The sequence below is a fragment of the Taudactylus pleione genome, unplaced genomic scaffold (genome assembly GCF_031769625.1).
Source record: "Taudactylus pleione unplaced genomic scaffold, aTauple2 ptg000672l, whole genome shotgun sequence".
NCBI classification, from domain to species: domain Eukaryota; kingdom Metazoa; phylum Chordata; class Amphibia; order Anura; family Myobatrachidae; genus Taudactylus; species Taudactylus pleione.
In genome coordinates this window covers 285,830-313,027 of record NW_028285074.1, presented here as the reverse complement: position 1 = coordinate 313,027, position 27,198 = coordinate 285,830, and the positions used below count along the sequence as shown (strand labels likewise).

The 27,198-nt window shown below is 48.5% G+C and overlaps 1 protein-coding gene across 4 annotated transcripts in view; it reads right to left on the bottom strand.

Moving 5' to 3' along the window:
• LOC148478169 (circularly permutated Ras protein 1-like) overlaps window positions 1-27,198 on the bottom strand; it is a 152,439-nt gene that overhangs the window by 41,091 nt on the left and 84,150 nt on the right. For all 4 annotated transcript variants that reach the window (XM_088455841.1, XM_088455840.1, XM_088455843.1 and 1 more), the window contains 10 exons: window positions 26,739-26,924; window positions 25,107-25,160; window positions 20,559-20,648; window positions 18,248-18,399; window positions 17,917-17,998; window positions 9,788-9,915; window positions 8,822-8,906; window positions 5,614-5,720; window positions 3,968-4,080; window positions 1,456-1,567 (listed from right to left, as the gene is read on the bottom strand). In XM_088455841.1, the coding sequence (XP_088311967.1) occupies window positions 1,456-1,567; window positions 3,968-4,080; window positions 5,614-5,720; window positions 8,822-8,906; window positions 9,788-9,915; window positions 17,917-17,998; window positions 18,248-18,399; window positions 20,559-20,648; window positions 25,107-25,160; window positions 26,739-26,924 (1,109 nt within the window). The remainder of the gene's footprint in view (window positions 1-1,455; window positions 1,568-3,967; window positions 4,081-5,613; window positions 5,721-8,821; window positions 8,907-9,787; window positions 9,916-17,916; window positions 17,999-18,247; window positions 18,400-20,558; window positions 20,649-25,106; window positions 25,161-26,738; window positions 26,925-27,198) is intronic.

The following is a 27,198-nucleotide window of genomic DNA, read 5'->3' as shown; positions in this document are numbered from 1 at the left end:
ACTTACACACTTACACTGAAAGGTTCCCTAGCATTAAAGTTAATATTAGAGGTTTTATTCGTTATCAATTATGTTGTGAAATGAATGTATTTGATATCTAAGGTTTAGTACATGATAAGCAGACCATGTTTGGTGCCATTCTAAACCACTGTTTATTTGAAGATCTCCGGTTCCATCGGCAAGGAGATCGCAACATGCGTCTGCAAGTCATGAATTATAGAGAATTAGGTGATAGAATGTACTTTGTATGTAGTGTCTATTGATTAGTTATTCAGCGGGAAAACACACACAAAGAGCCGTTGGCGGGCTGAACCACTACTATACAAATTGACCTATGAACTGTATCGTAACAGAAGAACCAAGAGGAAGAACCAATGGGACTATGCCAACTCGTTTCAATTGTATTGCCCACTCTCTCTACGGTATATATTCAAGCGCTCCAGGGGTAAGTCATCATATTCTTTCTTTTGACGGAGGCTTCACCTTTGATGCCGGGAAATCTGGATCCAGAGCGCTTGCGTATGTATCGACTGTACCTTGTGAATGTATAATCTTTTGTGCTAATTGTATTTAGATCAAGGCGTGTAACTGAATTATTTTATGTGAATAATAACTTTTTGTGCTTTGGAACCACACAAAGTCTGGAAAGCGATTATTTCTTGTGCGACTTGCAACGCTAAATAGCGACATTTAGGTATAAGGATTATTAGGTATTTATAACTCTAACCAGAATTTGTAAATAAAAACATGAAAAAACAGTAAGTGATGAATCCAATTCCCCGGAGGGAATAGTAATTAAATTATCTCTTGTTAGGTCAGTAGTAACTTTATATATATCGACAATAAAATAGCCCATGCTCAGGTGGCCGATAATATGTTCAAATAATGTGCCGTAGGCATATGGAAGCACTACATACGGCACATTGCTGCCCAGTAATTTATGCAGATATCGTTATAAACAGCTTCAATCTCCTGTTCTTATAAAGAGACAGTGTAATTACCGCAAATGGGGGTAGATCTGCTCCCAGGGTGCGTACAGATATTACCCTCCAGAGCCGATGCTCCCTGACACTGCCAGTGTGGTGTTAACAGCTGCAGCTATTCTTATTCACTCGGCTGGTCTGAAGGGAAGTACTGGATACAAGCGGAGCAGCTTAGCACTGAGTGACCCGTAGTGGCCGGTGGCCCCGGCCAAGGCGGCAGGATAGCTGGGCAGTGGAAACATTCTTTAAAAAGACCTCCAGGTAACCAAACAGGGGTTCAGTCTGATAGGTAATATGTCCTTACGCGTTTCTCCGCTCAAGTGTGCGGTGGTTTCATCATCTCCACTGCCCACCAGCTATCCTGCCATCCTGCTACGCTGCTGGCCTCAGTGGAAGTGTCATTGGGGAGGGGTGTATTAAAATGTACATTTAAAGCAGAAACCCCCTTGAAGCCTCTGATGATTTCACTTACCCATCATTAGTCACTGGTCTCTTCTGGCTGATTATCCGGCATCGTCCTCTTCCGTCCGGAAGTGTGAAAGATAAATGCACTTGTATCGGGAGCTGGGAGAACCGGAGGACTTCTGTTGCAATTAAAACAATAAGGGAATTTTTAAATGTAAATATAGAATGATCTGGGTGATCCAGTATAAGAGAAGAGAAAGCACACGTAGGGCGTGTTTGAGAGGAGGACGCTGCTGCTCCTGCATTTGTTGCTGGAGTTGGTTCTGCGATAATATGCAAATGCCAGTATCAGTCCTCCCCTGGTGTAGCAGCCAGTGTCTGATTGTGCAAACACTGAGACATCCACTATCAGCGCCAGTGATCAGGGACACGCCACCACTGTTGCACCATCCACACTTGCACTAGCGCTACGGCAGTTTTTCTGTCTGACTACGGCCTCTGTGACTGTGGCCGTGCGTCTAAGACGCAGCTGCTTTTACTGACATGCCTGCGACACTCCCATAACGCGTCCATGAGACGTATTTTGTTCGCGTTAACTTCAGACCACCACCCAGTCACCGCCCGCGAACGCCCGTCACTTTGCCGCCCCCATTTCTGATACCGTCTCTCCCGACCGCAATAGAATCGCTGAGCATACACTCAGTGTAACATGTACGCTGTATGGGGTTTCCTGTACTTTCCGCACATGCGCAGTTGCAAATAATCGCTCAACTACATCGGCACTGCGTTAGAGTTGCGTTCACACTGAATCAGGCCATTAGTGCTTATATACTCCAGTAATATGAATGTGATACTTTTCTAAATGGTAAGCTTTTAAGGACCCTGTGGTCCAAAATAGAGAATGATCCTGTAATCCTGAGGTACAAGAAGACAAAACACAGGTACATGGGCCTGAGGGCCTGATTCAGAGCCGGACGTTCTGACCAGAGCGCTCGCTCTGAATCAGGGCCCTCCTACCTCTTATTGGAGCGGCCTCTTGGACGCTCGCATAGCTGTGGGTTACCACCCACAGCTTATGCGATCGTCCATGATGATGGTCGTGATGGTCAAGACCATCGCGACCATCGGGCTTGCAATGAGACACTGCGGTAGGGTTTCGCTGCCGCAAACCCTGGAGTGATTTTGGCTCTATCAGAGCCAAAATCACTCCCACTGACATCACTAGTGATGTCAGTGGGGCCGGACCCAGACGGTAGGTGTTCCCATGGGAACGCCTCCTTCTGGCAGCCATGCCCCCGGCACGCCCACCAAAGGGGGCGTGCTGTCACTCACCATCGACAGCACGCCCCCCTTGGTGCGAGACCCTGAGCGACGGATTCCCCGTCGCTCACCGGGTCTCGCGCATGCACATGACGGAGCTCCCTCCGTCGTGCGCATGCGCACTAGGGCACCATCGACCCACTTGCGAGCATCCTGCGCTCGCGAGCGGGTCTGAATGAGACCCTGAGGCCTGATTCAGCAGAGGACGGAAATTGCAAAACCGCACACAAGCAGCTCTGTCATTCTGTCCTTGCTAAAACGCAAATGCAGCAGGAGGTGTCTGACACCGCTGACACTGACCGAGGTGGAGAAGTGGGCAAATGGAGACGTTGTCCATAACAACCAATCAGCTTCTTCCTATCATTTTATAGAATGTACTTGATAAATGCTACTGTACCTCAAAGCTGGTTGGTTGCTATAGGCAATTTCTTCACTCTGTAGAAGGTTTAATACATTTTCCCCATAGCACCTTATATTGATAAATCTTCTACTCTTGAACCTCTGGGGGATGCCTTAATTTTGTAACGGGTGAGGATAGTGCTGGAGCCAATCAGGTCATTGGAATGTTCGCAGTGGTGAGAGGTAGGTTAGGCAACAGGGTCACTGTCCTGAACAGGGGCTTATTAAGAGAGGAGGGAGCCCGTGTGCTATCTCCGTCCGGGACCCCCTTCTCTCTCCTGGCAGCGCACTGAGCCGGGCATTAGACTCTGGGCACTAGTAGACTCTAGCGCTGTGCCAGAGTCTACTGCGAATGTGCAGGTCATCAGGGAAATGGCGCGGCAGCCATTTTCCAGCGATTTCCCTACTGTCCATGCGCACAACACCAGGAAAATGGGCACTGAGCCATTTTGCTGGTGATTTGTACAGCGTTGCTACCACCGACACAGGACTCTGGAGCGGTAAGTACTGAATAAATGGGTGCAGGGTATGCTGTCTGGGGTCACCTGACCGAGGGGACCGCATGCACCGCAGACCCTGCACCCATTATAGATAAACCCCTGGTCCAGAATGGAGGAAGGGAATTAGGGAGCCACACACTGAGTGCCATAGGGCAGATGTTCACAAACTTCGCCATTACAGGCCACGTTTTAGGGATATCCATGCTTGAGCACAGGTGACATAATTAGTACCTCAGACTGTAATAGTGGAGTTTGGGATCCTCAGTCACACTGGATGAAGCTTCATGAAATTAGGTTGTTTTTAACTTGGTTCTTATTTCCCCAAATGTCACACAGCCAGGAGTCATTGGTTTAACAAACCTTTAATCTTGTCTGAATGGATATCAAATTCTGTGGATAGAACAGTGTCCAGAGTTGTGCTCCCAAATGTCCTTTCCAAGACCGGCTCAGCGTGCCCCTCGTACAGGAAGTGCCTGATGTAAGACAAGAGAAAACGAGCAATGAAAATGAAGGAATATCCACATGTACATGAAGCCAATTGCTTAAGATATTCCAGAGTGACATCACAATATATAGATTGGAGATGCCTGTGGGAGACTGTAATGTGCATTGAAATGTTCTTATTTAGATTTAAAAAAAATTGTAACATTATTACTAAAGTTAGTCTTACAGATGTGTCCCCTGACACTGTGGCTCAAATCACGGCATATAACCCCTTTCTGTGCGCCAGCTGCCAGACGACTCGGCCACGGCCGAGCGCCTTTTGTCGCTCAAAATGTGCATCTTATTCTCATAAATATAATAACTGGGAGCGACAAAACTACATTGCTGGCTTGCACTGATCGATTTGATGTGCGACATTTGTACATTTGTGTGCGACTGAGTCTGAATCTGTGAGGCAGTGGTGCCGCTATGAGGCAACGGTCGCGGCTTTTCTTCAAACCAAGTTTTGTTGTGCTTCATCTGCGACATTTGTACGTGTTTAAAACTAATTCCTGTGCAGTTGAAGTCAAAGCCCAGCATCTGTAGTACACTGGGAATAGAGTTTCTCTGCGATGCGAATAAGATCGGAAAGGCTCAGTTGTATCGGACATCTTGTGCCATATGGCGTAGGGACACTAAGTGTATGAGGACACATCTGTAGTATACATAGCTATCTTCTCAATGCACCATCTGGGCCCTAGCTCCCTTTCATCATACATAGAAATTCTGCAAATATTGTAAAAATTGCCATGGAAGGCTGGCTCTGGCTAGTGATGTCACAGCTATGTACCAAAAGTGGCATATCTATATAATTGGTGCAGGGTGTGCTGTCCACCTGGCCACTTGAGTCAAGGGAGGCCACTCGCTGCACAAGCTTAATCCAGAATAGACTCTTATCAGGTTGCCTATCTGCCGGCAGAACAATATTTCTGGCAATGTCTTTGGAAATATGGAGCCATCACACAATATAGCAAATATTCTAATACTGTGCCAGAGTTTTGCGATATTTTGCACATGTACCATTTTGGAGAAGATATCAGAATTATGGGGGGAAGAGATGGGTACTAATTACCTGGGCTTGTTAAAGTGGCACTGCAGAGGTCCGGATGCACCCCAACCCCCTCCCTCCCCATAACACTTTGCAGTCTCTCCCTGTCTGCATGATGTGCGAGGGAAGTGATCACACTGATTGCCCCTCCTCCCAGATCTGTCCCTGGCTGGCTTTTTTTTTTTGTACGGGGCGTGGGGATGTTACGGTCGGAAAAACTTGCTCACTAGACTCCTTGTTAATATGCCTTTGATACACCAATATTCCTCACTCGAGGGATATTGAGGGAAGTACCATTTCTACAAATATTAACTAGCATACAAACCAGACTATAACCTCATATCACAAAACATGTTTGTCCCATGATTGCACAGTAATTTTACAACTTAAAACATTTTACAAAAATTAGGTACCACCATGGGGATGACAGCTGGCCCATTTTTTTTATGCACGTATGTAAAGATTTGTTACTTACATGGAGTGAGGAAGAAAAACCTTCAATTTCACATCAGTAGCATTAATTTCTTCCTCTAGGATAGACTGGAACTCACTGGCTAACTTTAACGGATGTACAATATTCACCTAGCATGGAAACCAAGTGAGAATAATTTATTCACATCATAAGTATAGAAAGTGCTTAAAAATAGACACAAGAGACTGGATTCTGAGGTGGGAGCAAAGCAATAAAAGCAAGTAACTTTGTGCCTGGAACACCTTGTTGCAATGCAAGGGGTGCATATACTCTACATTTATTATTTTTGCATGTGGGGTTAATACTGGCTGCTTTTGCATGTAGCCCACAGATGCTCCAAATTCAAAATCTCTCTGCGCATTTCACATCTGCCCCACCTGCAAAGTCTTGTTTAACATGGCAAATTGCAAATTGTTTCAATGGGAACTAGGATAACAACTGGAACTTATGCATGTCAGACATTCTGCAGTTAGAGTATGTTGTAAAATGTTGGTTTATGTTATTGGGTGTTTGCTTTATCAGTTGAATTATGGCTGAAAATATTTATCTTATTTGTTTATTATACATTATTATTCTTAAATGTTTTCTTCACTTTCAGACATTCTAGATGTAGTTATCTACAAAATTGTAAATGACATATGATTCCAATGTTTTGTTGTTTAGTTGGGACTTTATATCATCGAGTCATGGGTTTTTTTTTGTTGCCCTAGGATGCGACACAAATTTGCTATTTTCTGTACACTGGATACACCTGCCTCCAAAGAGTGACTTTGCGGTCTAGGGTCTATGTATTAAGCCTTGGAGAGAGATAAAGTGGATGGAGATAAAGCACCAACCAATCAGCTCCTAATGCTGGGTACACACTAGACGACTTGGAAACGATGCGATGGCCGTCTAGATTTCCCTTGAACTCTCAGACAAACGATCTAGTGCATACACACTGTGCAATCTACCAAACGACCAAATGGTATATTGTGCATCATTTGGTGGTTAGATCGTTAACTATATTATGTTAACATATCGCCTGGTTGTCCGGTAGTTCGTACACACTGCACGATTTGCGGGGAATCGTTAACGAGATTGTCAGCTGCATGTAGGGAAAACATAGTGATGCGACGAACAATGCCGCAGGGAGCGTACATGCTGCGTACACACTTGACGATTTGAACGTTTTTTTTGTTGGAATTGGCCAAATCGTTCAAAATATCATCTGGTGCACAGGTTCTCAAACTTGGTCCTCAGGACCCCAAACAGTGCATGTTTTCCAGGTCTCCTGACAAAATCACAGATGAAATAATTATCTCCACCTGTGGATCTTTTAAAATCTGTCAGTGAGTAATGACTACACCTGTGCACATGTTGGGTGACCTGCAAAACGTGAACTGTGTGGGGTCCTGAGGACAGAGGCCCTGATTCAGAGCCGGACGCTCTGACAGTGCGCTCGCTCTGAATCAGGGCTGGGCTTTTGTTTTTTTAGAACGGCCTCCTGGCCGCTCGCATAGCTGTGGGTGACCACCCACAGCTATTGCGAGCGGCCATGATGATGGTCGTGATGGTCAAGACCATCGCGACCATCGGGCCTGCGACGAGACCCTTGTGGTAGGGTCTCGTGGCCACAAGCCCCAGAGAGATTTCGGCTCTAACAGAGCCGATATCTCTTACCACTGACATCACTCGTGAACGCCTCCGTTCCATGGGAACGCCTCCGTTTGGGCAGCCACCCCCCCGGCCCGCCCACCAAAGGGGGCGAGCTGTCACTCAACATCGACAGCTCGCCCCCTTTGTTGCGAGACCCGGAGCGACGGAGTGCCGGCTCCATCGTGCGCAAGCGCTGTGGGCCACCATCGACCCGGTTGCGAGCGCTCAGCGCTTTCGACCGGGTCTGAATCGGCCCAGAGTTTGAGAACCACTGATCTAGTGTGTACGGGGCTTAACTGTCACTTTACAGGCTGTGTTTTGAAAAATGACAGGTGCTGATGGGTTGGCACTTTATCTCCATTCACTTTATCTCTCCCCCAGGCTTAGTACATAGACCCTTATGTATCATATCCAGAGAATATCTATTTGCTGAAAAGCACAGTTAAAAATCCCACAAGGCAGAGCAATGCACTTAGAAGAAGAAGGATATGTACAATACTATGAACCAATAAAGTTTTAGGGCCTCATTTATCAACGAGTGTCAGCTCCCAGCTGTCATTTTTCAAACAGATGACAGTTGGGAGCTGATTGGCTGGAGCACCATTATCATACACAATGAGTTTTAAAACTCGCTGGGTATGATACAACTCGTATATAAATGCACCCTTAAGGTGCATACACACGTAACGATTTTTTCGAACGATTTGTCGTTAACGACGTCGTTATTGTTCAAAAAATCATTCAGTTTCTGAGTTATAACAATGAACGATAATCGTTCAAGCGCGCTCCCATTTGTAGTTAGCGTTCATCATCCATTTCAGACTGTCCAACATAAAGATTTTCAATAAGGGAAGGAACATTTTTCGTTCATCGTTGTAAAAATCGTTCATTACACTTCAAAAATCATTCACTTTTTCAAGGGAAAGTCTGACAGAAAATCTGAACGGAAATTGTTGGCTACAAAATCGTTACGTGTGTATGCAGCTTTAGTGTTTTGTGCATACCTCCCGATATTCTTAAGTTACAATTCTGGACTCTGAGCGTGCCTTTGGTGTGCATGTCTGAAGAGGGGATGCCTGTTATGTCTCGCTTCGAGTCACGAATGCGACTCGCGATGGTTGGTCCTTAGGGATCACGTGGTGCGGCACTTGCCCGTCTCTCCCCGGACTTCAGGGTATGATGCGTACCACGATCGTGGAACGCTTTCAATTAATTATTGATTAATATTTTCTTCATCTCCGTTATAAGGTATCTAATTCCCTAATAGGAGACCACCTACTAGCTGCTAGATTTTCCTTACAACTGTAATGTTTATCATGTATAGCTCACCTTGCTGAATAAAGCATATAGACTTATGTGAAAGATATGTTTTATTTAAAATCAACTGCGTGGTAAATGTCATCAAAAAATGATCAGTTATAATTGGACAGTTGTGACATCATTACTGTAAAATAATTTGGACAAATCTTTAATTTGGTGCCTCTTAATAATTGTCAAATAACTCTGCAGTGAATTGTCTACATACTGGCTGCCTGACTTGTAATATAAGGTTATACAGCAGTGGATACTGTACCTTGCCCCCAGTTTTATCCGCTAGTTGTCCAAGCTCAGGCAGCCGGCAGTCAGTCCCTTCAATTGTCACCACTGAGACCACCACACTGCAAAAACAGGCAATCTGATTATTTATTACAATATCTTCTTTGGCCACAAGATGGCGACCTTGGGTCATTTAGGTGCAACTGTTGAAAACATAGTTGGTGCAATATCTAAATGATGCCCCACAAATGGGTGAAGTTTGTCAGTGGGCACTACTTACTTTATGAGTTTCTGGTTAAACTTAGCAGGAATATTTACTATAAGAGTGATTCATACTGTAACTGAGCTAAAACATCTTTCTTATTTTGTAATACTGACTTAATACATTTCCTGACATTAATTTATGGAAAAACTATGTTAAACCTATTTAGGGATTTGGTCTTATTGACATTAGAGGAAATAAATGCTGCTAGAGGCCTTCCTGTCTTACAGTCCCCTTTGGTAATTTATATACTTCTAATATAACCACTAATACAGTTTTATAGTTATTTTCAGCGCCGTAATCTGGCTCAAATGCGCCCTGTGCCGGCCCGTCCCCATAGCACCCGTTGTCATGATGTTGCGGCACATGGCGTCATTACGCAGCGCAGCTGGGTCAGGGTCACCAGCACTGGCAAGTGCAGCGCTGATTGGAGCGTCCTGAGAACGCTCCGATTGGCTGTACAGGCTGCAGAGTGCCCGTCTGAAGTGTATAAAGGACGCTTCGGCGGTGCTGCAACAGTGACAATGGCACCCAGCTAGCCAGAATCCATGTATGTGACCTTCACAATGCCATGTTTGCCCTGTGATTCAGGGTGCAATCACCTCATTGTTGACATTTCATTTGAGTATGATAATAATGCAGACAGGGTTGGCACAACTGCCATGGTCCCAAGAGCCCTGGAGCCCTGACTGTGATTCCTGTATGCCAGGGTGATGTGGGATCGCCGCCATGCTATCTAACCTGTGCTGTAGGGCTACGTCGGCCAGATTGCTGTAGTAAAGCCTGGAGGACTGGTAGGTGTACTCCTCTGCAATGCTCTCTAGATTCCCCAGGTCAGTGTTGGCTTTGCCGTCTGTGCAGATAATCACCTGGGGAAGAGATCAGGCACATATTAGGGAATACAGGGAATACATTACATGGGAAATAATAACAGCAAGGTTTTATTTTCCCCTGGATAAAACATTTGATAAATAAATGAATGACAGATGCTCATTGCCAATACTGTAATCATTTATCCAAATAAACACTCCCAGACTCAGTATGCCATAAACCTGCAGCTTAACAAATGAGGACACAATTATAAATGATGTTGATCCAGCAGCCGCACCAACAGGTGACCCCAAATGTAGTAAGCTACGCGGCTTTGACAGTGAGAAAATGGTTCTGCCAAAACTGGGACTGGTAGAGAGTATATTACTGCATGACCAGGGCCTCCAAGACAAGTCACGGGTCTTAGAGCTGGAGAACGGGGCATGTTCTTGCATGGGGGCGTGGCCACAGCTGCTCTGAAAAAGATTATGGGGGAGGTGTATCAAAGCTTGGAGAGAGAATAAGTACCAACCAATCATCTTCTTTTACAGGCTGTGTTTGAAAAATGATAGTTAGGAGCTGATTTCTTAGTACTTTATCTCTCTCCAAGCTTTGATAAATCTCCCCCTATATGTGAAGGTGTTGTGCTTGCCATTGGGAGGTGTTGCTCCGCCTCTATCGATAACTCAGGCCACTGCCGGGCCCACCTGAGAAACCAGGGCCTGGGTAATGAGCAGCCCCCTTCTTTCTTGGCTCCTCTGTGCATGACATGCATGTAATAATAACTTAGTGATTATTACGGGATGTAGTTATGAGACCGGCGGCCACGATGCGTAGCGGGGTTGGGTTTTTTTTGGGGGGGGGGGTTAGGCACCACTGGGGGGGGGGTTAAGGTTAGGTACTAAGGGAGGAGGGTTAGGTTTAGGCACGAAGGGGGAGACTTAGGTTTAGGCACTAACGGGGAGGGTTAGGGTGCAGGGTGGGGAGGGTTATGGTTAGGCTACAAGAAGGGAGGGTTAGGGGGGCAGGGTAAGTATACTTACCTGACCCCTGTCAGGATAACATCAATCGGGATGCCGCTGTCGGTATTCTGACAGGAGGTATCCCGACAGCCGACATTACATACAAATTCCTCTATTAGATAGTATACAAGTGTAACTACAAATACTGTAAAATAAGCTGATTAAATGAATAGATCGCTATCAGATATTGACTTGATAAACATGAAAACATAACTGCTGTAAATTATGTTAGTTTAATTCAATTTATATGAAATCACAGTTATTTTCCGTTTAATCACCTATATAATTTACAGGAGCATGGGACAGCCGTGGGCATCACCTTACTCTCTGACTTTTCTCATTTGTATGTGGTTGTTTTTTTTTTTTTTTTAGACACATCTGGGCTCAACTTATGGGGCAAATCTGGTCTGTTATGGATGATTTATTAAGGATTTCATATCAATTTAGGACTGGGATATTGACTGTATTGTGCACTTTGAATAAATGAGAAAAAACAAGAGATATGGTAAGAACTTACCTTTGTTATCTCTGTTTCTACGAAGTCCATAGGGTCCACAGGGTGACCTTGGGGTATAGCTGGATCCTGGATCCTCGGGCACCATGGAGTTAAAGCTTTTAGCTGCTCCCAGGATGCACTTGGGTCCAACCTCCCCTATACCCCGCCCCCGAGCCACAGGCACCTCAGTTGGTAAGCAGCCCAGGCCGGAGGAGGAGACGAAACAGAGAGAAGGAAGACTGGAACACACAAGAACCATACTCACAGAAATGGGAGACGGAAAACCGGTGACCAGTCACAGAGCCCATATGAAGCCAGGTGCGTCAGGGCGGGTGCCCTGTGGACCCTATGGACTTCGTAGAAACAGAGATAACAAAGGTAAGTTCTTACCATATCTCTTGTTTTCTACTTCAGGGTCCATAGGGGTCCACAGGGTGACCTTGGGGATGTCCCAAAGCAGTCCAACTAAGGGCGGGGACGCTCCTGTGCTGATAGGAGAACCCGGCGCCCAAAGGATGCATCCTGAGAGGCAAAGGTGTCAAACGCATAGAACCTCAAAAAGGTCTGAATGGAAGACCAGGTGGCCGCCTTACAGAGCTGAACAGCAGAGGCGCCACGGCTAGCAGCCCAAGAAGGGCCCACGGACCGAGTGGAATGAGCCTTAACAGAGGCTGGAACAGGTAAACCCTCCTGCATATAAGCCTCAATAATAACAGAACGAAGCCAACGGGCTAGAGTCTGTTTGTTGGCAGGCCAACCCCTCTTGTGAAAACCAAAGAGGATAAACAAAGAATCCGACTTCCTCGCAGAACTAGTCCGGTCCACATAAACCTGGAGTGCCCTTACAACGTCTAAGGAAGTCTCCCCAGCCGAAAGATCAGGTGACTGAAAGGCTGGTACAACAATTTCCTGATTAATGTGGAACCTGGAAACCACCTTAGGCAGGAAATCAGGACGAGTGCGAAGCACCGCTCTGTCCTGATGAAAAATCAGAAAAGGGGGACGACAAGAAAGCGCCCCCAAATCTGAAACCCTCCTGGCAGAAGCAATTGCCAAGAGGAAAACAGTTTTAAAAGTTAGCCACTTGAGCTCCACTGACTCCAAGGGCTCAAAAGGAGGACCCTGTAAGGCCCTAAGAACCACCGCCAAATCCCACGGGGCCACAGGTGGCACAAAGGGAGGCTGGATTCTCAAAACACCCTGGAAAAAGGTGTGTACGTCCGGCATAGCAGCGATCCTGCGCTGGAACCACACCGACAGACCAGACACGTGTACCTTCAGTGAAGAAAGACGTAATCCTAAGTCCAAACCGGACTGAAGGAAAGCCAGAATACGCGAAACTCGGAACACCTGGGGATCATAGTTTCTGGCCTCACACCACTGAAAGTAAGTGTGCCACACTCTGAGATAGATCCTCGCGGAAGCAGGCTTGCGCGCCCTCAGCATGGTGGTAATAACGGAGCTAGAAAAGCCCCGAGACCTCAGGACGGCTGTCTCAAGAGCCACGCCGTCAAAGATAGTCGACCCAGATCCGGGTGAAGACAGGGCCCCTGAGACAACAGGTCCCGCCGTTGAGGTAGGAGGTACGGAGCGTCGATGGACAGGCTCCGCAGATCGGAGTACCACGGCCTTCTGGGCCACGCTGGGGCCACCAGGATCAGTGTGCCTCCGTCCTGTTTGAACTTGCGCAGGACCCGAGGCAGCAGAGATATCGGAGGGAACAAGTAAGCCAGTTGAAACAGCCATTTCACCGACAGCGCGTCTATCAGACTTGCGCCTGCGTCCCTTGTCCTTGACCCGTACACAGGCAGCTTGTGATTGTAACGGGACGCCATCAGGTCCAGCTCTGGCAGCCCCCACTTGTCCACGAGTAGTTGGAATACCTCTGGATGAAGCGACCATTCCCCGGGATGCACATCGTAACGGCTGAGGAAGTCTGCCTCCCAATTGAGGACTCCTGGGATGAAAACTGCCGAGAGAGCTGGAAGATAGCGCTCCGCCCAAGCCAGGACGCGGGACACCTCCGACATCGCAGCTCGACTGCGAGTCCCTCCCTGGTGATTGATGTACGCCACCGTGGTGGCGTTGTCTGACTGCACCTGAACGGCCCTTCCGTGAAGAGCGGTGCCGGACGACTGCAGGGCTCTGTATACTGCCCGCAGTTCCAGGATGTTGATGGGAAGAATCGCTTCCTCCGCCGACCAACGACCCTAAAGTGACAAGGAGCCTGTCACCGCCCCCCAACCCCGGAGACTGGCATCTGTCGTGAGCAGAACCCATTCCGGGATCCAAAAGGGGCGCCCCTCCAGGAGATGCGCTGTCTGCAGCCACCAGGCTAGGGACAGACGCACCTCCGAGGACAACACCAGCATCTGAGAGCGGATCCTGTGTGGCAATCCGTTCCATTCTGAAAGAATCAGCCCCTGCAGGGGCCTGGAATGGAACTGGGCAAACTCCACCATGTCGAATGCCGACACCATGGACCCCAAAACTCTCATCGCTGAGTGCACCGACACTCTGCCACTGCTCAGACAACTGTGAATCCGCAGCTGTAAGGAGGAGACCTTCTCCGGAGTCAGAAAAATCCGTTACTGACGAGAGTCCAGCAGGGCCCCCAAATGAACCATCCGTTGTGATGGGATGAGGGAGGATTTCTTCCAGTTGATCAACCAGCCGTGCGCCTGTAGACAAGCGACCGTCAGGTGGAGATGCTGGATCAGTACCTCCGGGGAGCTTGCCAGCAAGAGGAGGTCGTCTAGATACGGTAGCAACCGTATCCCCTGGCTCCGAAGGTGAGCCGCCATGACCGCCATCACCTTGGTAAATACCCTTGGTACCGTGGAGAGACCAAAGGGTAGAGCCCTGAATTGGTAGTGGTTGTGGAGAATAGCAAACCGCAGAAACCGTTGGTGCGATGTTGCTATAGGCACATGGAGGTAGGCGTCCTGGATATCCAGGGAGACCATATAATCCCCCGGTTCCATCGCCAGTATGATGGAACGCAAAGTTTCCATCCTGAATTTGGGAACCCTGAGAAACCTGTTCAGGGACTTCAAATTGAGGATGGGGCGATGAGAGCCATTGGGTTTCTGCACCAGAAACAGCGTAGAGTAATACCCCATCCCACGTTGAGACTGTGGTACGGGTATAATGACCCCCGCCGTCAGCAAGGCCTCTATGGCTTCCTGAACCTGCAAGGCCTTGGTTTTGTCCTGAGAAGGACTTGTGCAAAAAAACTGGCAAGGCGGCCTGTGCCGAAAAGACAGGGCGTACCCCTGGGAGACCACTTCTCGCACCCAGGCATCCGTGGTTGTATTGTGCCAGCACTGGGCGAATTGAAGAAGTCGGCCTCCCACTCTGGGGTCCCCCAGAGGGAGGCCCGTCCCATCACGCAGAAGGCTTATCTTCTGGCTTGGAAGAAGGGCGCCTAGCACTCCAGGCTTGCTTCTTTGGCTTTGAGGCGGTCTTGGGTGCGGACTGCCTCGGGAAGGACTGACCCTTTGCCTTGCCCTGAACCCGAAAGGAACGAAACGCCGAGCTCCGGACCTTAGCAGGTGTAGTAGCTGAAGGGAGGAAGGCTGACTTGGATTTTGCCAGGGTATCTACTATTTTGTCCAGGTCCGGACCAAATAGTAATTCCCCATTAAAAGGTAAGGCCTCCAAGCCTTTCTTTGAATCCGCGTCTGCTCTCCAAGACCGCAACCACAAGGATCTACGAGCAGACACTGCTGCCGCCGAAACCCTAGAGGTCAACAGGCTAGCATCCAAAGATGCTTCTCCAATGTAGGAGGCGGCATCTCTCATCTGTCCTAACAACGCCCTCTGGACGTCCGGAGATTCATCCGTAAACGTGTCCTCCAAGGCGTTGGCCCACCCAGGAGATGGCCATGGACGGCCGGGCTACAGCCCCTGAGAGAGAATAAATAGACTTTAGACAAGTCTCCACCTTCCTGTCCGTAGGATCCTTCAGCGAGGATATAGACGGCAATGGCAAAGTAGCACTCCTGATGAGGCGTGTTACATGGGAATCGACTGCAGGCGGAGTTTCCCATTTCTTACAATGCGCTTCCGGGAATGGATAATTGGACGCCAAGCGTTTCTGTGGCAGGAAACGCTTACTGGGCGTCTGCCAGGCCACCGCCATGTGATCAGTCAACTGATCAGACAAGGGGAACGCTGTAGAAGTAACCTTAGCTTTTTTAAAACTAGGATACCTTGACTTGGGAGCGGGTGCCTCATCCTCAATCAGAAGAATAGCCCGCACCGCCTTAACCAGAGCCCGCACATTGATGGAAGACTTAGTGTCTACCTCCTGGACTGAGGCATCTGAGGCTGAGTCATCCTGTACCTCACCATCATCCGAGAACCCCTCAGAATCCGAAAGATGCGCAGCCTGTGCCATGACTGAGCGTTTAGACGCCCTGGAGGGCACGTCACTGCGCAACATCGACTGAAAAGCCGAAGATGCTGCCGCCAAATCTTGGACAGTGTGGGAAAGCGCATCCACACTGTCCTTCTGCAGGGGAGAGGTACACAGGGGGACCGGTCCGCGTGCTCCCTGAGAGTATCCACGCTGCCAGTAAGAAAATGGCCGCTGGAGACCTCAGAGGAGGAGTGGCCCGAGTAGCTGCAGCTCAGCGACGCCAGACTCCGAGCTGAAAGGCGCGCTGAGCTGAGGGGAGGAGCCGCTGACAGGGAAGGCTTCCTCCCCTGGCTAGCATATTTAACCCCCAAGGGTGCGGCATCCCACTTGCCGCTTAATTACCCTGGTGGTCTAGTGGTCTGGCGGGGTATGCCTCCGATGGAGGGGGGGCCCGCCGCCACCGCTAGCGCCCTGGGTCTGTCCCCTAGACCGGGGGCATGGGACTGCATTTGAAAGGAACCCGCGCACCGCCGCTAATCAGCGGTGCGCGGCTTACCTGATCTCCCCGGCGTCTTCCGGCAGCAGTCCCGGGGGAAACCAGAGTCCGGCTAGTACAGACTCTGGCTTCCCCCGCCGCGATCCCCAGTTCAGTGCTGGCATCGCGGCGCCAGCAGGGAGAAGGAGCGGCAGCGTGGGCGTCTGTACAGACAGCCCAGCGCTGCTGCTCTAGAGAAAAAAACTTATAGTAAAAAATAAATAAATTTAACTAAGTTAAATAAAAAATTAAAAGCTTTAGGGGGCTGCTCCTGCAGCCCACCCCGCAGGGTGACCCGACTCCGGCCGGGCACCATCTAAAACTGAGGTGCCTGTGGCTCGGGGGCGGGGTATAGGGGAGGTTGGACCCAAGTGCATCCTGGGAGCAGCTAAAAGCTTTAACTCCGTGGTGCCCGAGGATCCAGGATCCAGCTATACCCCAAGGTCACCCTGTGGACCCCTATGGACCCTGAAGTAGAAACAAATTTCATTTAACTATCACTCATCGGTATCATTCACAGTAGGTTACTGCTTTGGAATTCACCCTCTTGGTTGCAGCTGATCATAAGATTAAATAAGTACTTTTTGAGAAACTAGTTGACATGCATAGAAACCTGCATTATACTAGACATCAGCATAAACCCTGGGTAGCTAACATCCATAAACCTTTAGAATTGATGTAATCAAGGTTCAAGGTGAAGGAATTACCCTCTAAGGGGGGAATTCAAATAGCCGCGGGAATTACCACAGGACTTTAGCTCCCGAGTAAAGGGGCCCATTCATCAACCAATAAATGTCACGGTAACCATGCGGAAATGCTGGTTTCTGTATATTTAAGTTACCGGGTTATTCATCATCAGGGGTCCCAAATAGACCCCCTGATATTCAGCTAACTCCGAAAACTGCAAGATTTCCCTATGGGAAGGATTTCCGGGGATGGGAAGAGGGATCCGAGCGGATTCCTTCACCTCCTCCTCACTCCCTCCCCGGCGGCTTTTGCACATGCGTGACCCGAGGTCAGGCATGCGTAACCGGGACGACGGGGAGGAGGTAAGTAACGCAGCTACATCTGTAGCTGTGATACTGAGGGGACAGCTGCTTTTCGGAACAGCTATCCTCTCACCGGAGTAATGATAAATTGCTCCGGTGTAATCTATCCCTCGCAGCGAGTTCAATACTTAAACATTGTAGGCCATATGGCCTCCAATGATGAATAGGCCCCTAAGTGCCAGGAGCTATTCACTTATTTGTCACTGTAAACCAGCAACTTAGGTTCGGTAAACCATAGCTCCTGCTTCAGTCCCCATAGCTATGCAATTATTGCCCGCTGTAAGCCAGCGACGAGACCCTAAAGCAGTAGGTAACATGGATTTCTGATCACGCCTCAGGAGGGTGCGAGCAGAAATCTGCGTTAAGTGCACCCTCGGGGCTAATCGCTGGCTAACCGCAGGCAGTAATTGAATAGATCCGAGCTCTTAACCTGGGAGCTAAAACCTTGTGATAAGTCCTGCGGCTGATTGAATTCCCACCTAGATATTATAGCAACCAATATTATAACAGCTAATAACAACAGTCTAAGCATTATCACAGGCTCAGGATCTCTCATAGCAAAAGACGAGTCATGTGTTTGCCTACGACAACTCACCTTGGATCCTGGTCTCTTGGCAGCCATTGCTATAGAAACCAACGCTGCAGGCCCCAATGCTGTAACTCCACTTTCCTGCAGACTGTCATGAAAAATAATACAGAGAGTAAAATGGTTCTACAGTGAAAATGCAGCTTTGTAGTCTCTGTGCAGCTCGTTACAAGTTATAAAAGAATAATTTCAATTAATTGTAGAACATATATTTGGGACATGGTAAAGGCTGGGGACCATGAAGCTTTGCCGCAATGGCGAGAGCCAGGAAGCCGGCAGCTGGGCCGAGTTATGCGCAGCATGGACAGGAGAAACAAGTAGAAGAGAGAGTCTAGATTACCCTTCAATCCTTGCTCCCAGGACATGTAGAGTCTCCTCTAGCGTGTGCGGCACTGGCTGGTTTTCACCTTGTAATTTCAGATAATCGGGGTCTAGCAGCTCTGAATCCTCCAATACCTGTGGCTGTATAGTTCCATCACCATATATTTTCACCTGGAAATAAATCATCGTGATATACGATGATTACAAAGGTTGAACTGTGCTATCGTTGTAAGATACATATATATATATATATACATACATACATATATATACACACTGTATATACATTAATGGTATCACTTGACTGAAAATAAAATAATAGATCAAGGCTTCTCTTAATAAAATATATTATTTAATAGAAAACAAATATCACACTTACAGTTACACATCTGATATGGGAACTACACCGTACCTTGTCACTGACTGTTACACATCTGATATAGTAACTACACCATACCTGGTCACTGACTGTTACACTCCTGATATAGTAACTTCACCGTACTTGGTCACGTACTGTTATACATCTGATATAGTACCTACACCGTACCTGGTCACTGACTGTTACACACCTGATATAGTAACTACACCGTACCTGGTCACTGACTGTTACACTCCTGATATAGTAACTACACCGTATCTGGTCACTGACTGTTACACTCCTGATATAGTAACTTCACCGTACTTGGTCACGTATTGTTATACATCTGATATAGTACTTACACCGTACCTGGTCACTGACTGTTACACTCCTGATATAGTAACTTCACCGTACTTGGTCACGTACTGTTATACATCTGATATAGTAACTTCACCGTACTTGGTCACTGACTGTTATACATCTGATATAGTACCTACACCGTACCTGGTCACTGACTGTTACACACCTGATATAGTAACTACACCGTACCTGGTCACTGACTGTTACACATCTGATATAGTAACTACACCATACCTGGTCACTGTCGGTTACACATCTGATATAGTAACTACACCGTACCTGGTCACTGACTGTTACACTCCTGATATAGTAACTTCACCGTACTTGGTCACGTACTGTTATACATCTGATATAGTACCTACACCGTACCTGGTCAGTGACTGTTACACACCTGATATAGTAACTACACCGTACCTGGTCAGTGACTGTTACACACCTGATATAGTAACTACACCGTACCTGGTCACTGACTGTTACACATCTTATATAGTAACTACACCGTACCTGGTCACTGACTGTTACACACCTGATATAGGGCCTCATTTATCAATGAGTTTTATCACTCACATGAGTCATGAAACTCGTTGTGTATGATAATGGTGCTCCAGCCAATCAGCTCCCAAATGTCATCTATTTGAAAAATGACAGTTGGGAGCTTATTGGCTGGAGCACCATTTAACATACGCAACAAGTTTTATCACTCGTTAATCGTGAATTAGAAAACTAGTTGATAAATGAGGCCCATAGTAACTTCACCGTACCTGGGGCCTGATTCTGACCCGCTCGCGATCGCTGTACACTCGCAAGCGGGTCGATGGTGCCCAAGTGCGCATGCGCACAACGGAGGGAGCTCCGTCGTGTGCATGCGCGGGGCGTGCTGTCGATGGTGAGTGACAGCACGCCCCCTTTGGTGGGTGTGCCGGGGGCGTGGTTGCCAGACGGAGGCATTGGAACGCCTACCGTCTGGGGCCGGCCCCACTGACATCACTAGTGATGTCAGTGGGAGTGATTTTGGCTCTGATAGAGCCAAAATCACTCCAGGGCTTGCGGCAACGAGACCCTACCACAGGGTCTCGTCGCAAGCCCGATGGTCGCGATGGTCTTGACCATCGCGACCATCATCATGGACGCTCGCATAAGCTGTGGGTGGTAACCCCAGCTATGCGAGCGTCCAAGAGGCTTCTCCAATTTTAGGTAGGCCGGGCCTGATTCAGAGCGAGCGCTCTGGTCAGAGCGTCCGGCTCTGAATCAGGCCCCTGGTCACTGAGTGATACACCTGATATAGTAACTTCACTGTACCTGGTCACTGAATGTTACACACCTGATATACTAACTACACCATACCTGGTCACTGACTGTTACACACCTGATATAGTAACTACACCGTACCTGGTCACTGAATGTTACACACCTGATATAGTAACTTCACCGTATCTGGTCACTGACTGTTACACACCTGATATAGGAACTTCACTGTACCTGGTCACTGACTGTTACACCTGATTTAATAACTTCACCGTACCTGGTCACTGACTGTTACACACCTGATATACTAACTACACCGTACCTGGTCACTGACTGTTACACACCTGATATACTAACTACACCGTACCTGGTCACTGAATGTTACAAGTGCTACTCTCCTCTTTGGGTGCTGGTTATAAAGGAAATTCAGGGTCTGACTCAATCCAGATTTCATAGCCTGGAAGAAAAAAAAAGTAAAAAGCAGATTACATATATTGTCCAGACTTCATGATCTCCATAGTATTTTACCTGTATGGGAATGATCTACAAGAGCTGCTAGACCTGGAATGGGGAACCTCAGGCCTGGGGGCCGTATAAGGTCCGTGGAATCATTTGGTCTGGCCCTCTGAGCTTTTTTCTGCTGGCCTCATCCTAGAATGGCCCCCTGCAGCCAGAATCTATGCAGCAGTGTCGCCTGGATCGTCCTTAGGACACTTCAAACGGCCACACCACTGCCCTTACAGCTCCCCGGAGCATCCTCGGGATGCTCCAGGCATTGCTGTAATCACCGGCGATTGTGGTCCCACTCCGTGTGACGTCATATGGAGGGGGCAGTGGCCTGCACCAGGCCCACGAATAATGTTATATACTGTATATCAAAATGGCCCTCGGCAGAGAAAAGGTTCCCCACCCTTGTGCTAGACAGACGAGAAACCAATTGTTTCTTCTTTAATGTGGAATACTAGACACATGTGACCTTAAGATCCAATTTCCACAAACTAACCTCCTGCCTGCGTATAAATATTAATCGGACAGATATGTACAGGGGTGGCGAGAGGGGGAGGAAGCGGGTACAAATTACCCGGACCCGGGCTTGCTGCAGGAGCATGGTGGGGGCCCAGGTCCGGCACCGCTACCCCTCCCTCTTAAGTCACAGCAGCCCAGCACACACCTGCTATGTGCTGGGCAGCACTGGAAGACTGCTCGTGGCTGCTAAAGCAGCAGCCAGAGCAGTCTCCTATGCCTATGGGGGGAGCGATCACACGGCGCTGAAAAAAGTATTATTTCTAAGGGTGAGTGGCCACGCCTCCCACGATCAGGCCACGCCCCCTGTCACCTGGGCCCGGCGTGGCTCTCGTCGGCCCTGCATATGTAATACGGTTATGTGTTCTGTATGCAAGGCCGTCGAAATGGGGTGGGGGGAGTGGGTACTAATTATCCAGACCTATCTTCTTTCTTAGGGGACGTGGCAATGCCTCACGTGATTAGGCCATGCCCCTCAGAAAGTTTTGAGGCCAGGCGCAGCTCTCTAAGGCCCTGTCTGTATGATCCATGTGAAGGAGCAACTGTATGGAGGCTATAAAGGGGCAGTATCAGGGAAATTGGGGGTTGTCCTAAAGTAGAGACTATCATCTTTCTACTGCCCAGGGAAGGTCCTGAGGAACGGTGTGAAGTTCACCATATACTGTAGTTCTCCTTTAAAGTAATAGACTGAATCTTAAATCATACATTGCCCATCAATAGCCAGAACATTAGCCCAAGTCCTAAGTCTGAAGTTTCCCTAAACTTTTGACTCAACTTATAGCATACTGGATGCAATGCTCAGTCTCCGCTCTATAGGGCAGATAACTAAGCTCTGGAAAGTGATAAATTAGAGAGTGACAAACTACCAACCAATCAGCTCCTAACTGTTATTTTTCAAACACAGACTTAACATGACATTTAGGAGCTAAGTAGCTGGTAATTTATCACTCACCAATTTATCACTTTCCAGAGCTTAGTACATCTCTCCCTTAAGAGTGTAATTTTCAAGCCTGTTGTCGGCGGGAAGGAGCTAAAAATTTAAAGCTGCACTAACAAAAGCCGCTGCTTCGTACATACAGCCCTTAGTGTGTTTGTCTGTATCCGATGTTTGCTGGTGACTTGTTTGTGACATGGGAGAGGGTTAGGGGGGCCCTGCATGTTTCATTGTTACTGGGATCCATCATTTCTGATGACAGCGGTGATATCTGCAAGCCTTTGTTCTCATACTGACTTCAGCAAGCCCCGCTCTGGGAGATCTGTGAGTGTGAAGGAGGAGGTCCAGGTGGGGGAAGTGGCACTGTGAATCGTGTCACTATGTCCCTGTCCTGTGACATTTTGCTGTTAGGAGTCCCCCCACACTTCAGGGAGAGTGTGCAAGTCCTCACTCCTCATTTAGGGGTCTATTCATGAAGCAGAGAAGAGCCCTGTTTAGCTGAAATCAGGGCTCTTCTCTGCTTTGTGCAATTCATGGAGCTAGTTTACCGTGGAGAAGTGTATTACTTCCCCAGCAGCACCCCCCAGCTCCATGCCTGCCTCGCATCACCATACTAGTGTATGGTGAGCAGGGGCTGGCTGGCAACTTTTAGCCTGGGGGGCAAATGCATGCAGACGGCCCTGGCAGAGGAGTAGCGTGTAGCCAGGGTGCCCGAAGAACGTGCGTGCTACGGCGCCGCCCCCCCTCAAGTGTTTCAGGGAGGAGGCGGGTCCATATGGGATTAATGTAAGGTAAAAATAAAGATTAGGGGCAGCCCCCTGTCGTAGTGCCCATATGCAGTGCCCCCGTGTGCCACAGGAGATAACACCCTTATGCAGGCCTCCAGTAGTGCCCCCAGTAGTGATCCCCCCCTATGCAGTGCCCCTTATGCCCCCAGTAGTGGTCCCCCCTGTTCAGTGCCCCTTGTGCCCCCAGTAGTAAGCCCCTTATATAGTGCCCCCAATAGTGGTACCCCCTATGCAGTGCCCCAGTAGCAGTCCACCCCCCCATGCAGTGCCCCCAATAGTGGTAACCCTTATGCAATGTCCCTTAAATAGTGGCCCCAGGTGTAGTCCCCCCCCTATGCAGTACCCCCAGTATTGCCCTTTATATAGAGCCCCCAGCAGTGGTCCCTTGCAGTGCCCCCAGTGGTAGTCCCCTCCCCCTATGTAGTGCCCCTAGTAGTAGTCCCCTCCCCCTTATGCAGTGCCCCTAGTAGTAGTCCCCTCCACTTGTAGTGCCCCCAGTAGTAGCCCCCCCTTGTAGTGCCCCCAGTAGTAGTAGTAGTTCCTCCTTATAGTTCCCCCAGTAGTAGTAGTAGTCCCTCCTTATAGTTCCCCCAGTAGTAGTAGTTCCTCCCCTTGTAGTGCCCCCAGTAGTAGTAGTCCCCCCCCTTGTAGTGCCCCCAGTAGTAATCCACCCCCCTGGTATTGCCCCCTGTAGTAATCCCCCCCTGGTAGTGCCACCATAGAAATCCCCCCCCTGGTAGTGCCCCCATAGTAATCCCCCCCTTGGTAGTGCCCCCAGCAGCCCCCCCCCAGTAGAGAGAGACTTAATAAAAAATAAAAAAAACACTTACCTGAAACTCCTGCTCCTGACGCTTCCACCGGCTCCTCTGGCCGCTTTGCATGATGGGAGAGACGTCGTCATGACGACGGCTCTCCCATTACCCTCTGCGGGAGCCAGAAGATGAGAAGATGGCTCCCGCACTGGGAGCAGCGGCAGCCGATGAGAGTCTGACAGACTCTCAGCGGCTGCTGATTACAGCAAACACACAGCTGCCGGCTCCGGCGGCTGTGTGTTTGTGCTGGGTAGCGCTGACCGGACGGAGTCCGGTCAGCGCTACACATGCGGTGCAGTCTGTGTCACAGTGACACAGACTGCACCGGCCGGCGGCCCGCATGACGCTGCGGCCCGGGGGGCACATGGCACCCTGCCCCTCGGCCCAGCCCGCCACTGATGGTGAGAGTGATTCATGAAGGAACGGATAGCTCAGATTTCCATTCCCCTCCTGCGGTACAGACTCGCCATCTGAGGATGTCATAATCTGTACCGCAAGCCGAATAGAGCAGGGAAGTTACATGCTCACCTGCTGTCTGCACAGCACTGGCTCCGCCCCTTTTTCCCAGCGTCCTTTGCAGTAGGTCTGACGTGACCTGCTGCTCTCGGACGCCAGGGCATGCGCAGTGAGGCGCAGGCATATCTGCGTCCAGGGACCGCGGAGGGGCTGGATAGTGCCCGAAGACACCGGTCTACATGAATGGCTACTAAACTTCACTATATATCGCATCGATGTGATGCGATATATAGTGATATCTTTTGGTAGACCTCTTAGTGTCAGTGTAAAGTGTGTAGATAACAGGTACATTTAAGGCAGTATCTGCATTTCAGAACTAATACTGCATAGTACCTAATATTAAGCAAACCACGTACTGTTACTGCAATTCCTTAAAATAAATAAAACATTAGACTAAGGGCCTGACTCTAAAGGTTATATTTACTAAAGTGCGGGTGTTTAGAAGTGGAGATGTTGCCCATAGCAACCAATCAGATTCTAGCTATTATCTTCTAGACGGTGCTAGAGAAATGATAAGTAGAATCTGATTGGTTGCTATGGGCAACAACTCCACTTCTCTCTGTCCATCAAATAGGCATTATTGGGCGCACGCACGGAAGAGAACCATCTCATGGGCGCGATGCCAGAATTGTACATTGTGCGTATGGGAAGTGGGCGCCACTTTCAGTCGGATCTCGGAGGTGATAATAGTGATTACGGCTGCTCTAGCGGACGGAGGCCTCTGGGCGGAGCAGTCGCAGATGTACATCTGACTCGGGTGGATGCTCGCACTAGACTAACGATTGCGGCTTGCGCGCAGAATTTCGGCAGCGTTTCGTGCAAGATTTTACGATTACTTTTACCTCCATTCTTGATGTATAGACTCTCTGACATTCATGGCTCTGGTCTTCCGTCACCTGTAATAGTAATATCTGAAATTAAACATGTTTCTAGCACAATAAAGAGCATTAATAGTTATCCTGTGTCTGGGACCCCGGCAGTTCCCTATCAGTGCAAACATACTGAGAAAGCCGGGAAGTGCAAAATAACAAACTTAGGGACCTCATTTATCAATAAGTTTTATCATACGCAACAAGTTTTAAAATTCGTTACATATGATGATGGTGCCCCAGCCAATCAGCTCCCAACTGTCATCTGTTTTAAAAATGACAGTCGGGAGCTGATTGGCCGGAGCACCATTTATCATACGCAACGTGTTTTAACACATGTTGCGTATGATAAAACTCGTTGATAAATGAGGCCCCTTGGAGCCCAGCTGCTGTTCTAGATGGGGGAACATTTCAGCGGTGCAGTTCTGCAAAAGGGAGTTTCCGCCTTTAGACATCTGCACATGCTCACCTGGTATGTTGATTAAAATTAGGAAGGACGGCCCTGATTCAGAGCGAGCGTTCTGTCATAGCGTCCGGCTCTGAATCAGGGCCTAAATCCAAGTAAAGAATTTATTTTATTACCATTGCATTAAGCAATTACATATGTAGCCAGTATACAGTTCAGAGCTAATCTGTGTTGTACCCAAGGGCATTTGAAAACAACAAAGAGAAAGAATCAAAACATAATTAAGCTAACCAAAGGGCATGTATAGGGTAATAAATAAAAAAAATGTCTGGAGGTAGAAAACTTAGGTCTCAGGGCCTGATTCAGCAAGGAACGCACGTAAGCAGACACACGCACCCGTCCGCTGCGAGAATATGCTAATCAATACATACGCACGGAGACCACAGCACAAGCCACCCATCTCCCATTACTCACAGCCTGACCAGTACGCAAGATAGCGAAAACATCGGTAACATCGAGAATCATCGGACCCATTAGCAGAATAGTGGTTGACCCGACCTGCCGCAGGATTTTGGCCGCTTCCTGTGTACAGCTTACATTATGGCTGCGTATGCCACCGCACTGCCTTAATTATGCACGCCCCTATATCGGTGCTATAACGCCTGCGTTCATCTGACCACCCCCTGTCACCACCCACAAACTGCATTTTCTGTCACTAATTTTCGGAAGGGTCTGTGTACACACTGCGTGTAGTCTGCGTACCATAATCTAATCGCTCTGCATTGTGATGCATGCGCAGAGCAAAAACATTGGCCAAGTGCGTGCGTTCTCTCCTGTGCGCTCCTTGCTGAATCAGGCCCTCAGTCTCTTACCATTCTCTTACTTTCAAAATATGTTTCCTAAATTTGTAAAACTGCCAAGGTCCTTTCTCCAGTGTTCCTGTGGTTATAAGGAGGAGATGTATCAAACCTTACCCATACCAACCATTCAGCTTCTAGCTAGCATTTATCAAGTACATTCTATAATATGATTGGTTGCTATGGGTAACTTCTCCATTTCCCTTCTCTTTACAAGGTTTGATATATGTTCCCTATAGCTACTGATCACTATGGTGTTATTTTTTTTTTAATCAATGGGTTTAGTCATTAACTGCAATGTTGTTAAATGCTAAGCCCCTCCTGCCAGTACTATGCCCTCACCTCGGTGGTCACACTCATGCTTCCCGATATGTCAATGCAGAATACCAGCATGGTGTCGTCAGTGGCGATATACTCGTTTCCAGGCTGGGAATCCCGGATGTACAGCTGGTCTCCTCCTTCAGTGCTCTCAGATCTGTGACCCTCTGTCATGGGGTTCTCAGTTGCACAGAAGACACAAGTCCATGTCTGAGGGAGGAATAGAAGAACAGGAAAGTTACATAAGATAATGCAGTGTCACTAGGGGGGTGCGGCCCGCACCGGGTGACATCATCCGAGAAGGAGCTGCTCTGCTATTTTGGTGTCACCCCCTCGGATGGTGCCACCGAGCAGCACTGCATTGGTGATGTATGAGGCAGTGGCGGAACTAGAGAGTGGTGGGCCCAGGTGCAAGAATATGCTTGGGCCCCCCCCCATCCCACCCCACCCATTCCTGGCACCCCAACATTTTTTCACCACCCCT